Below are 13883 nucleotides of genomic sequence, written 5' to 3'. Positions count from 1 at the left end.
AAAGCTGAAAATATAAATAAAGGCTGAAGATGAGAATGCAAACTTTGGATGAAGCTGTCAGACGCCCATATATGGTTATCAGTGTTTTCAACAGAGGGGATCAACCTCATTCGACCCACAAGTGAGTGAGTGATTAATCAACTTTTAAAAAAATCAGCTTTAATTAAATATCAATAACGAAAAACACATTAAATTCCCTCACTGCAATCCTGCCAGCTGCATTTAAAGCAGAATGCCTCCATAACCGCTGTGCAACACCGCCACCTGCTGGAGTCATTTACAACTACAGCTACATAAAGCTTCAGCAAGGATCACCAAAGAGCTGCAAGTGTGTCAAATTCCTCTTTATTTTGGTTTGATTACATTACAATGGAAACCTCAGGAAATAAGAAAAGCTCAAATCAAACATTACAGAACAGAAACATTAAAACAAATTGGCACAACTAAAAAGATACTGAACTCAGAAAAATGGAGACAAATACCCTCTATACATTTAAGTATGTACATGTTTGATAAATAAACCAAATACTGTCTAGAATGACGATTGTTTTGCATTTGTCATTGTTACATCTCTAAGATTAAAGCGGCGAGAGCAGAAAGCAAACGGAAACGGGCAGAGACAGCAGGCACAGGTGACAGAGGAGGAAGAGGAGGAAGAGGAGGAGAGAACTAAAGCATTTCTCCATGCAAAAATGGAGCTGCACCTGCAATATTGTACCTCAGCTTGCCAAAAAAAAGCTACAAAAAACGACAATTTGGTATTCGACAAGACGACGATCTGACCTGACGACACCTGCCGACGTGCCGTCGAGCCATGGAGCGTTTGGTTCAACACCACAGTACATTCCTGATACAGTAGGTGGCGTGTTTTTGTTTCACATCACTGTTTGGATCCTGAGACACGGGGGGGCGGAGCCTATGGGGGTCAGCGGCACATCAGTGACACATCTGTGCTGCGTTCAAAGCCTCTGCAACAATAAGCGGTAAAGGAAGCACGCGGGGGCCGAACGCGACGGCCACGTGACGGGCGCAGGATGATTTGTTTGACTTTTCCAGAGGTGAAAAGGTCAAACGCAGCTGGAGAGAAAAGGAATCTTGTGAGTTTGTGTAGCTAACCAGCAGCATTTGTCATCACATTACATCCAGAGTTCTCCACACTGCAGATTCAACTCAACTTTGAATGATGCCGGACAGTGAGAGACATTTATAAAAAAAGGGGAAAACTAAAGATCAAGTGGGGCCGACGTTTCATCCCCGAAAACCTCGGAGCCAAACAAAAAAAGGAAAAGACAGTTATAATCCCCACAATGCATCTGCAGGAACACCAGGAAATGAACATTGAGAGCCGCGACCGACCAAGGACACGGAGACGCCGTCCAGACACGAACAGTTACAGTGTTTGGGACACTGAGCATCATTCTACACACCAGCTGCCGTGTGTGTGTGTGTGTGTGTGTGTGTGTGTGTGTGTGTGTGTCTGTCTCTCCATGCGTCTTTCTGCACATGGAAAGTTTCAGAACATTGTTACAATACAATCTCCTGAGAGGCAACTATTTCTTTCTTTTTAGACAAAGAACTTTTTGTTTTCATTTTTCATTTACTATAAAAATCACAAACAGTTGGCAAATAAACCCCCCTCCCCCCATCTCCCTCCTCCATAAGACTTTTCCTACAAAGGCAAAACAAACAAACAAAAACACTCACAGGAGGAATCCGGAGTAAAAGCTGTAAAAATAGACACACATGTTGCACAAACATATTAAAAGCAGAAAAGGTTTCTTTTAACTTTTATTCCAGAAAGCTGGAAACATTTAGTTTGGAGTTCCACCCCTAAGTCAGACCTGCTGAGTTTAAACGCTGTGAGAGAGAGAGGGAGCCTGTTATGTTCACGGGACTTGGGTTTGGTTTAGCATGGAGGTAAGAAGGGAGCGGGGGGCCGGCCAGTTACGCAGAACGAGAAAGCTGGGAGCCTAAGAATAATCAGGACAGGAGAAGAACGCTCGTCTACAGACCTCAGCATGCTTCCTGTTGGCTCGCCGAGTCCCAAAGCTAGTCTGGTTTCAAATCCAGACAATACAGCCCCCCCCCCCCAAACCCACCTCAGGGCCAGCAGAGCCCCCCCTGCCCCGGCCCCCCCCTTGCTCCCTGTCAAGTGCGGCGGGCAGCTCTAGTGCCTCTTCATGGACGACACCTTCTTCTTCCGGGCTGCCAGCATCTCATAGAAAGGGTCTCTGCTGATGGCGGCTCTGTGGGGGCGGAGCAAAGAACGCGTGTCACTGAGCAAACAGACTACAACACTTTAATTCTACACTTTAAAGCGTTTTCCGATGCAATTTAAAAGACGATGGAAGGACATTTACTTGATGCTGTTCATCCATTCTTCTTTCTCCTCGGCGGTGGGCGCAGAGATGCGGTAGAAGGTGTGGTTGCCCTCGACGACGCGCCCGTCGGCCTCGGTTTTGCACGCCTTGATCACCTGGTCCTTGTTGTCGGGGATGAAAAGCTCAAAGGAGTTCTACAACGGAAAAAAAGATCTCTAATGAATCTTTACAGTCACAGACGAGGATCACAGGCGCTGAGATTGATTGACGCGTGTGTTCGGACAGCGAGCCAGTAGAGGGCGCCGATGTACTTACAGGCTTCTTGTCTTCTACCTCCCTGATGCTCAGGTTCTCCAGCGGGATGATTCCTCTGGGTTCTTTGTCCTGCGGGAGATTGAGAAGAAGCAAACACGACGCTGAGTGTGATGGAATGAGTAGAGAGTGACGCCTCTCCACGGGAGGGAGGAGCAGAGGAAGACGAGCGGGAGAAGAGCAGCCGTACTCACTGTGGTGTACTCAAAGTAGTAGAGGCAGTTGTCTGTGAGGATGAACCACCTTCTCTTCCAGGTTTTTACGCGACCCCCTGCGGAGCAAACATCCAACGTCAGAGCGGGGCAGAGAGAGCGCGAGAGAGAGAGAGAGAGAGACTGTAAGAGCAGCGGGGCTGAGCAGCAGACAGGCGGACAGATGTATGTGCAGACAGACAAGATGACGGCTCCAGAGGAACGTTGGCCCTGATCCACCTTTGCACCACATTAGACCATGCACTCGCCCTCACCACCACACGGCCTTGAGCTCCTAATTCCCTTTAATTTGCCAGAACTGACTGATTGTCTGGGTGGATTAATGCGTTTCTACAGCTAAGTGGAGTCGCTGTCTGGACTGTCTGGACTGTGTGGGCGGCTGAGGATAAATCTACATGTCTACTTTAAAGTCTGGGTGTGTGTGAGTGCTCTTCTTTTCTTTGCTGACTCGGGAGGAATTAACAGTCTGCGCCAGGCCAGAATCGATACACAGGATACGGAGCGCCGCGCTTTTAAACTCGCGCCAACTTAATCAACTAGCATCCAAATGAAGTTACTAGCAGACATTTATAGACGTTGACAACAGTCCAACGAAGGTCAAATGCGGAGCGTCTGGGGGGGGCCGCTTCACAGCTCTTTAAGCTCCTCCCCCCACCCCCACCCTCCCCATTTGCACGCCTAGCGGGACCTTTCTGCTTAATTCTGTGCTCGTTGATCTGGGATCGCTGACCTCTGACCTCCCCTATCACCCGTGCTTCCTGAGAGGGGAAACCCGATCCCAATAGCAGACGGCGGCTTGAGATGCCAGCGTGCAGCGGCTCTCCCTCCGCTCCTCTACAGGCATCTGCAGCAGCTTTGTTAAGTCGCTTGTCGATCAATAAGGGCGATGATTTCCTCTCTGCGTGCGACACGGAGCACGTCGTGATGTAAGGCATGAGTCGGCTACGTCACCACCACCAATGTTAGTAAACAGTTGCATGTAGAAACCCAACTACCATGACAGGAGAGGAGAGCTGAGAGGGTTTGTCTATTTTCTGACTTTGAAGGTAAACATCACACACTTGTATCATCATATAGCAGCGTTTCAACTGTATATGATACTCAAACACACACCGTGGCGGCTCGTAACTCTTTAGGGAAAAAGCAGACAGACACACACACATATACACACACATAGCGGCAGAATCACACAGCTGATGGCAGAGCGTCGATCGGGTCTGAACGCTCGCGTCACGTTCCCGAAGAGAGAGAGAGAGAGAGATGACAACAATGCTTGCAGGGATGTGGGCGGCGCCGGGCTGGAGAGGAGATGTAGAGGGCCGGGCAGGCGGGCGGGCGGGCGGGCAGAGGGGGAGAGAGGAAGCCACTTCCTGTGAATCATAGCTACACGTTTGTCTTTCCTTGATAAATAATAGCTCAGAGGGAATCGTTTTGTGTTTGATTTGCTGCTGTGCACTTAAATTCAAACAAGACACTTCAGGTTCTAGCCTTTTGTTTATGACTTGTCCTGATTTGGCTGCAGCCTCCCTTTGGCTGCTCTGCCTGTCGCTCCTCCCCGTCAGGCCTCTCAGCCCGTTTGATCCGGTCCGGTCCAGCACCGCCACACATGACAGCAACGCCATTAAACCCATCAGATCCGATTACAGCACGAGACAATGCAGAGCCGGTCTTGTGACAAAGGTGCAGGATTCCCATTTCCAAGAAATCAGAGAGCATAACAACGGCGGCGGCTCCTCCTTTTTTGCTTTTGTTTTGCCTTTTATCAAAAAGGATCGCTGCGGTTCACGCCTTTGTTCTGCTCGCTGTATGGAAACAGGAATGACGCAGCTTCCAAACACACACACAGAGATCAGAGACTCGTCCATCGCAGCGTACGGGGAGCAGGTCGGACGACTCTGCAACCCCCGGCGACCAAACAGCTCGATGAGCGACCGAAACAGACAAACGAGAAGTCGATGAAGAGACAAATAAAATCAATAATTAACAAAAATATCTACAGACAAAACCCCCGAAGGAATGCGGATCACATGAGAGAGAGAGAGAGAGAGGGAGAGAGAGTACAGAAGCATGGCGGACCACCAAAAAGCAACCAGAGCTGAGAGGGCGGGGCTGATGCCGGGGGAGAACAGGTGTACATACCTCCTGAGGAAAGAGAACAGCCAAAATCATGGGAACAAACAAACAAACGGGAGAGGAAAAGAAAACAAAATAATCAAATTAAACGATGAGGAATTACAGCACCACAATCCTGATCATCTGGCACCGAGGAGGCCTTACAACGCAGCGCTTCACACCTTTACACTACACACACACACACACACACACGTGGATATGTAGCGTGCGAGAGTTACAGATCCACTCGGCGTATCTGCGTTTACATCTTCTCTCCACAAGGGGGGAGCAGACCGTGTGTGTGTGTGTGTGTGAAGCGCTACGTTACGTTCGCCTCCGCCAAATTGTGTTACGACCATTTATTTACCTTCCACCCCGATTTGTTAAGGCTCAGATCCTGGAGTGAGAGCTGAGGCGAGCGAGTACGAGCTCGTCTCACGCACAGGAGGAGGTTGTAAAGATTCACAGCGATGACAAAGATTTCAGTTTCTTTTACAAATCGAAGCTTTTGTTTCGATCGTGTTCATTGTGAATCTGTACAACGGAGAGAGATCTTAGTGGAAACAAGAGGATGGAGAGTCGAGGGATCCAGAGTTCTGCTGTTCTGAATGACCAGATGACTGTGTGTGTGTGTGTGTGTGTGTGTGTGTGTGTGTGTGTGTGTGTGTGTGTGTGTGTGTGTGATTATGTCTCGTCTTAAATAATTGAGAGACCTCTAAGTGGCCGCCTCATCTCAAGGCCGCATTCATTACACAATAAAGAGATTTCTTCAGACGTCTCAAGTCGAGAGTGTGTGCGGACCGATTCCCACTTGCTCGCAGGCACCTCGGCGCACATTCACACAGGTTTCAGGTTACGGAGGGAGAAACGCTGGTTATGACTTTAACGCAGGTTGATATCATCCGTGGCTCTGTGCCGCTGTGAGGACGCAGCAGGACGGACGGACGGACCCTGCCGGTTGGACATGTCGGACGCCACTCACCCAGCTTGAGCAGCCAGCCCTCTCTGTCGGGGTTGAAGAAGGTGTGTGTGAGGTCGTTGCCGTCGTCCTCGGGGATTTTGAAGGGTTCGTTCTTGATGCTGTCGTAGAGGTTCTGTGGTGAGAGAAGTCGGATGAATACAGAACTGAACTCATCTGGGGGAAACGTGTAGATTGGGATGTTTTCAAATCAATTTTGGGACTGATTCATATATTTAAATGTTCCCAAATGTCTATTATCTGTTATCAGAACATTAGATCAGCCCATTCAACAAGTAAAGAGCTCCAGAGCGGAGGAGGGAGACGGGTTTGGGACCTCCACCCACCCTGAGCAGGTCTTCGGGTAAGTCTCCCCCTTCGTTGATGCCTCTGTTCATGGAGATGAATCGCTCCACCGTGGGCTTGTCCTTCACGTTTGGATTGTGGAGGCTGGTGTTCAGCATGATGATGGCGAATGAGAGTATGTAACAGGTGTCTGCAACACACACACACACACACACACACAATCTGAGACATCGATGACTCCATCACACCTGGAGGTCTAAACATGCGACGCTACAGCAGCAGAAAAAAGATCAGTTTCACCACTTAGAGAGGAAGACGAGCAGTGTGAAATGATCTCCAGCTGCAGCTTATCATAAAGAACCACGCAAGTGTTTAAGGCGATGTTCACATCTGAATGTAAATGAAGCAGAAGGGACGTTTGTCTGCAACAGAGCGTCATTAGCAGAGCGAGTGGGCGGGAGCGAAAGGCTGCGCGTAGGCAGCCAAGTATGCGTGTGTAGTCACGAGCGCGCACAGTCCCCGTGTGTGTGTGTGTGTGTGTGTGTGCCAAAAGGGCGGCGTGGTAAACACACGGCTGACACAGCAGCACTTTATCTGGCCTGTTAGGCTGCAGAGGAGCCACATGCATTATTCAAATCCATCTGCAGCCATGTTAGAGGCAGACGTCTGTTATTCCCCCCCGCCGGCGACATCCAGACGCTCTATCAGACGCTTCACCTCAGCAGACTGGGAGTCTCCTACATAGAGGAGATAAAGAGCCGCTGTGATGCTCACTTCATCAATGCCATTCTCAGATAGATCGGCGCGGAAAAAAGGAAGTGCACTCAAACAATAACAAATAAGTCGCACACGCCGAGAGAAACACTCACAGACTCTGTGTGAATACTAAACAGTGCGACGTCAACGACTGAATACTTATTCTATACACTTTTTACGTACAAATGCAAATAGTTCTCACTCCATGTTGTGCTTGATCCTCCTGAGACCTGGAGGTAACAGGAGGTCAAACCATCGATGAGGTCATTCTGTCCTCCGCCTCACTGCTCACACGGTCGCTGCTCTTACCTGTAGATTGGAACACGCCGGGGTTGCACCGGCAGTAGCGCTGAGCGAAGGCCTCCATCATGCGGTCGATCTTCTGGGCTTCTCCCGGAAGTCGAAAACTCCACAGGAACTGTCTGTTAGGGGTCACAGGTCAACAACCGTCAGCCACGGTGACAAGAGAGCAGAAGAGAGGCGAGCAGAGAAGAGAGAGGAGGAGGAGACGCTGGCCTTACCTGAGGGCCTGCACCAGGTTGAGGTCTGTGAATTCGTGAAGCTCCACAAAGGCGTGGAGCACTTCGATGTTGAAGTCGTCCCTGTAGGAGACAAAACATGAAACAATAAACAAGTGAAGAGGAAGAAAGAAGAAAGAAGAAGGTGAGATGCTGGTGATGCTGTGGACTCTGATCCTAACACGTGGATGGACAGAGACCCCTCCTCCACCTCCCTTCACCCCTCCCCCTCTCTCCGTTTATCATCTGATCTTGATCATGACATCATCTCCCGACCCTCTTGCCCTCTCAGAGTAAGTGATATGTCCTCGGGGGTCACGGCGTGGCTCTGAGGGGCTCTCACTTCTCCCTGACAGGGTCACATCCTGCTCCTCATACTGCTCAGGCAGCCTCCTGAACACACGGGAAACTTGATAACAATCAAACGGAGAGCGTCCATCTCCTGCCGTGACCCGGCGCACCACACCCTGCCCGTAACGCTGCCTGCATTATATTCCCCGGACAGCTCGCGGCGTCCATCAGCACCATTACTGCTTCCTGTATTATGGACTCTATCCCGACTCCTATCTCTAATTGCTTCCGAAGACAAACATTCCACTATTATGAGTCTCTTGATCGCGTTACGCATGAGTAAGGAAATGGAGGACAGATGGAGTATTGAGTAATGCGGAGGGTTCATCAAAGTGTGGAAGGAAAGAAGGAAAGGGCGTGTGCCTGAGCGAGAGGAAGCACAGCAACACGAAAACTATGCGGAGCAGAGGAGGGTCGCCGCTGTACGCAGCACGTGGTGAGACGCAGGGACAGAGACAACGGGACAGCCTCCTCCGTCCTCACCTCTCGCCTAGGTAGTCTCCGATGGCCGTCTTGTTCAGGCCCTCGCCTTTGTAGAGGAACTGAGCGATGTCGTCGCTGGTGTTCTTCAGCAAATCGTTCTCGATGAGGAACTGGATCCCCTGAGAAACACAGAGCCCCGCCCCCTTGTTACACACACACACACACACACACACACACACACACACAGGGACAGATCACACACATAAAGACAGGGACGCCTCTCTACCTTCTTGGGGTCCATGTTGAATTTCTTCCGGCCCATCGCCACCTGTTTGTTCCTCTGCATGTTTTTCCTGTGACATCAGAGTTTATGCTGTTAGTTTACAGTCAATCACTTCTTATATGTACTTCACACTAAATTAGTCAAAGTGATGTTACACCATCTTAAACTGTGACTCACTTGACTTCCTAAATATAAATTTCCCATTAAATTGCGTCGTTGTTTTGGTAACTGGACCTTTTCCTCCTATTGGTCAAAGTGTCGATAAAGAGTTTAGTTTAGCTTAAATTCTCAGGCCTCCAGTTATTCAGGGGTCAGAGTCCACTCTAGGAGTCCACCGTCGCCATGGTTACGTTTACCATCCCCAGTCAGTGAGAGGTCACCACTCAGTCCCTCTGGTTCACTCTACTCAGCATTCCTCCAGCTTTTGTCTGCCAAAACTCCAGCACTGAGCTCACACACACTCCACACAGGCGAGCACAGCTGAGAGACGTGCAGACGCTCCATCACGTACCAGCCTCGACAAAATGGATCATCAGAAACTATGATGGGGGGGGGGAGCGCTGTAAGCCTTAATGGGCTTAAGAACCGAGTGAGAGTGCTTTCAGAATATTCTGTAGGCGATGGATCCCTATCCACTGGAGTAGAGCAGAGGCCAGCACTCCAGCCCCCCCCCCCCCCCCCCCCTCCGCCCCCTCCCTGGGGACCTTCTGTTGTGTGTTTCTGCCCATACACCAAATGCATTATTCAATGAGGCTTCCCATCATGCGGGTGTGACTGATAAAACATTTAAACTGCCCCTAAAAGCAAAGACAATTTGGGGAAGCAGCATAACTGGAGGAGCTAAGGAGGCTCATTAAACCTTCAACCATGGTGTCAGTCACTAAGTTAATAAGAAGACAAACAACAAGCTCATTTAGATGGTTACTGTACGACACAGAGGGGAGGGTGTGTGTGTGTGTGTGTGTGTGTGTGTGTGTGTGTGTGTGTGTGTGTGTGTGTGTGTGTGTGTGTGTCGGGGGTCGTTAAACGTCTTCTTACCTCTCCTCAGTGGAACCCAGGTTCTCAATCTCACTGGTCACTTCTGCTATCTCATCCTTCAGCCGCTGCAGAGAAAAAACAGGAAGAAGGAGTTTGTCATCCGTCCACTAATTTGCCTGAAGGAGCCACAGGGTGTGTGTGGGTCGGCGGCAACCGAAACATCATGCAAAGTGTTTGTATGAAACGCATACGGGCTTCATAAAGTTAAGCCACAGTGAGACGCTGGCTGTCTGTCTGTGTTTATGTAAGACAGGTGGATTCAAAACCAACAAACAATAACTGCCCACATCTCATCTCATATCACTAAACTGTGTGTGTGTGTGTGTGTGTGTGTGTGTGTGTGTGTGTGTGTGTGTGTGTGTGTGTGTGTGTGTGTGTGTGTGTGTGTCGTTCTGAATGTGATTAGGGGAGAACAGTCGGTGACCGGTGACCTCAACAGAGACCAGGCAAGAAAGCGTAAAAGTGGATTATATTCTGTGTGACTGTGGCAGCAGAGACAGATAGAGTCAATCAGGCCGCCGCCAGCCGGACCTCAGTCTGGAAAGGGACTGGGACAATAGACCCAGACGTCAGCGTGGACCTGCACGGGCTGGACTTGGTCACAGGAGACTTGAAAGGTAAAAGGACACGAGGCGCCCCGTCCACTCGTCTCCAGCGTCAGTAGGTTTGATCTATGATGAGTCTGAGCCGCCGTAAGCCCAAGCTAAAAGAGAACATCTGTGTTTTTAAAGGGCTCCATAATCACAACACATTCCTGGCATACCTCGCTCCACAAACAAAGCCTGTCCACATGCAGGGAAGAGGGCGGCTGCGGCGGGGAGCCTTGACACGCCGCAGCAGACGGGGTTGGCGGTGGAGGAGGAGGGGGAGGATGAGGAGGTAGGGGGGGCAGTGGAAGAAGAAGAGTTGGTGTGCAGACCGCAGAGGAGCTGAGGAGGGGACGGGGGAGGCGTGGGGGGGGGGGGGGGGGACTGAGAGGGGAGTGGACACCATCAGTGGTGACCCGGGCTCATAAAAGGGTTGGATCACGCCTCCCGTGTTTGCAGAGGGAATTGGGGGGCGTCCACTGGGACGTGTGGAGGCAATGGACAGTGGGTGATCAGGAGTGTGTCCCCCCACGTGTCATGGGGATATGGAGCTGATGATTGAGCTCAAGGTTCCAACGTGAGGACCAAAGGTTTCATCAGGGATCATGGAGGGGAAACAAATCATCAGCAGGATCATCAGACTGCAGGAGCGGAATTCTGGCTGTATTTTGTGTCCATTTTTAACGTTTTATCCTCTAAAACTAAGTAGAAAAGTGATAACTACAAAGAAAATGGCCAACTAAGTATAACTGGCTGAGCAAGGAAATGAGCACTTGGTAAGAAATGCCTCACATTCCGCTCTGGAGCTGGAGATGTTTACAGGACGCTCAGTGGGAAAAGAGAAGAAGCAGCACAAACCGGATCAGATGTAAACGTTTAACTGAAGAGCAGCTGAGGGCCGAGGGACACAGTGAGCCAAGCAGAGGGGTCAGAAGGTCAAAAGTAACCAGGCCTGACGCCACTCTCCACACACACACACACACACAATTACCTGAATGTCCTCCAGCAGCTCCTGCTTGCGCCGGCGGATGTTCTCCAGCTCCTGCTGCTCCTCTGGGGTGAGGTCGTCCGGCACTAGAGGGAGAGAGAAAGAGAGAGAATGAAGGGTTAAGATCAGAGGTCAGAATATGATTCACCTCCATCCTTAACACGGCACACACACACACACACACACACACACACACACACATCCCAGGGCTACATCCCTGAGGACAGCACACAGAGTAAACACAAACTCATGAGAAGAGACGTATTTGTTCCTTTCAGACATTCTTAGCCTCTTTCTCTCTCTCCCTCTCTATAATTAGCTTTACATAAGTGCAGAGGACTGATGGGACGAGCAGCAGTGTGTCCTGATTGACGGGTCTTATGCGCGTCTCTACGTGCGTCCCTCAATCCACCCCAAAGTCGAGCAAACAGTGTGTGTGTATCGCCTCCATTTCCGAGCCTCAGCACTCTGATAACAGCTCGTCCAGCACAATCTGACGCTCTCACACTCATTACGGAGCCTTCAACCATCCTCCTGCTGCAATAACAATCAAGATTCCTGAAATGTCCACAAGATTTCACAATTTCTGTCACTTCAGGTACCAGTAAGGCTGGATACAGGAGCTGACATCAGCCCGTAAGAAGACCGGACAGACTTTAGCTTCTATATCGATGTTCATTACTGTGTCTGTACTCCGGTAGAGACGGAGCCGTTGATCTCTGACCTATGAGACGCCTCACGTTGTAAACACACTGCAGCATCACACGCTTAAAGCTCTTGCACACGTTGGGCAGTGTGTGGGATTCAAACCCAGTGAAGCGGGAGAGTGTCGGTGCCGCTCCGAAGTCAACGAGCTGTAAAAGCCACGGCGACCGTCGTGTTGGAAACTCATCCTCCTCCGCCTCTCTGCCATTAGGTCGTCAACCCCGTTCCCCTGAGGCTCCACATAAGGTGCCACCGCTGACCTCTCCCCTCCTCATTACCTCAGTTCAAAGGTCACGAGGTGGGGCGGGGACGTGGTGGATCTCTGTAAATATTAACAAGCTAATGGTTACAGAGCGACGCTGACACACATTAACGCAGAAGCTTTGACTGCTGCTTCTGAAGCTCCGGCACCGGTATGAACACGCATGTGTGGAGGAAACGGGTCAATGCAAGGACGGTTAGAGAGACTAAATAATATCTGGCACAGGGATCGATACGGCAAAGGACGAGAGGACGAGAGGACGAGAGCAGCCAGGCAGAAAGTCTGAGCTCCATTGTCAACAAAGAGACTTCAAAGCCTTCCTCTGCGTGTTTCCCTAAGAAAACACATCGATACAGATTTAATGTTTTGAGGCGGTGGAATGTGTGTTAATATTTAACGTGGGGGGAACAGACGAGGGGTCGGGCTCCACAACAACAACCAAACAAAGACGTGTAGTGTGTCTGTCCCCCATTCAAGGACGACCTTTCCTGCCATACCTCCCAACCTACAGCACCACTGGCAAAACTTTGCTCCCAAATGCTCCGAGTTCCCATGGAAACCTCTCTCCGAACAACCCCGCTCATATCTACAAAGCTGGAAGAAGCCGGCCTGCCCGGACGAAGCCAGACGGCTCGATAAACAGCTGCTCAGTCACTTTGCTTCCTCTCATATCAGGGAAGACGTGGACGTTGTAGATACGGGACGAGTGCCCATACGTCTCCAGAGTCCACGAGGGGCCGCTCGCCTTTAATACGACCCTCTCCCCATCGATTGGACGAGTTACTGTCACGCGGAGCAAAGCCAGAGCAAACTACAGCGACGGGGAGGCCGAGACAGAAGACGTGAAGAGAGTAACACAATCAGAAAAGACATTCAGAAGCTTAACACAAGGGTCCAACAAGGCCTGTGTGTGTTTGTGTGTGTGTGTGTGGGGGGGGGGGCGAGTGGCAATCGTGGGTATCAAGTGGGTGTCATTGGCCAGAGCACAGCAGGGTGTGTGTGTGTGTGTGTGTGTGTGTGTGTGTGTGTGTGTGTGTGTGTGTGTGTGTGTGTGTGTGTGTGTGTGTGTGTGTGTGTGTGTGTGTGTGTGTGTGTGTGTGTGTGTGTGTGTCTGTGTGTGTGTGTGCGCGTGTGTGTCTATTCACTTAGCTAATTGCTGAGAGTTGCTTGGCTGTCGTTCAAGCAAAGGTCTGCACTGACACTGCCAAAGTAAAGGCTGTCGTCATCAGTCAGTCAGTCAGTCAGTCAGTCAGTCAGTCAGTCAGTCAGACAGACAGACAGACAGACAGACAGACAGACAGACAGACAGAAAGACAGAGACACAGATGAATCGTTTCTGTGAGAGTGAAAGCACATTCATTTTGTGCAGACAGATTTATTGACGCCCTCTACAATGCCTGTTGATGCTTCAAAGTGTGAAACATATGGGGGATATAAGGTGCACTGCTGCTCCTCCTCCTCTTCCTCCTCCTCATCTCCTTCCTCTCAGACACAGAGCCCCCCTGCAGCAGTCTGACTGACACACCGGCAAGACGTGAAATGAGGCTGAAAGAGAAACGCGGGGCCGCCCACGTCCTCCTTCAGGGACTCGCACTGCCTGGAAAACAGGTCATTCCAGGAACTCACACACACACACATGAACACACACATACAAGCCCACATACCAGCTACACTCGAGCGTGTACACCAGCATACATACATATAGTATAGTGATCTGGTTTCACTTTGAGAAATCACATTTCAATGAAAAG

The 13883-nt window shown here is 50.3% G+C and overlaps 1 protein-coding gene across 2 annotated transcripts in view; it reads right to left on the bottom strand.

Moving 5' to 3' along the window:
* Positions 1–329: 329 nt before the first annotated feature.
* The window catches only part of cyth1a (cytohesin 1a), a 28272-nt gene continuing 14718 nt past the window's right edge, over positions 330–13883 (bottom strand). The window contains exons 2-13 of one of the 2 annotated variants that reach the window (XM_076142761.1): positions 11169–11251; positions 9591–9655; positions 8556–8622; positions 8330–8448; positions 7499–7579; positions 7287–7399; positions 6263–6411; positions 5940–6051; positions 2828–2904; positions 2637–2705; positions 2361–2515; positions 330–2246 (exon numbers count right to left, since the gene is read on the bottom strand). In XM_076142761.1, the coding sequence (XP_075998876.1) occupies positions 2168–2246; positions 2361–2515; positions 2637–2705; positions 2828–2904; positions 5940–6051; positions 6263–6411; positions 7287–7399; positions 7499–7579; positions 8330–8448; positions 8556–8622; positions 9591–9655; positions 11169–11251 (1169 nt within the window). In that variant the 3' untranslated portion in view covers positions 330–2167. Of the gene's footprint in view, positions 2247–2360; positions 2516–2636; positions 2706–2827; positions 2907–5938; positions 6052–6262; positions 6412–7286; positions 7400–7498; positions 7580–8329; positions 8449–8555; positions 8623–9590; positions 9656–11168; positions 11252–13883 lie in introns of both variants that reach the window. The other variant, XM_076142762.1, reaches the window with a different exon arrangement.

This window comes from Genypterus blacodes, unplaced genomic scaffold (assembly GCF_046128005.1).
Source record: "Genypterus blacodes isolate CSIRO-AG114 ecotype Tasmania unplaced genomic scaffold, CSIRO-AGI_Gbla_v1 ptg000022l_1, whole genome shotgun sequence".
Lineage (NCBI taxonomy): Eukaryota > Metazoa > Chordata > Actinopteri > Ophidiiformes > Ophidiidae > Genypterus > Genypterus blacodes.
Note: the sequence above shows the minus strand (reverse complement) of the source record. Positions and strands in the feature narration are given on the sequence as shown.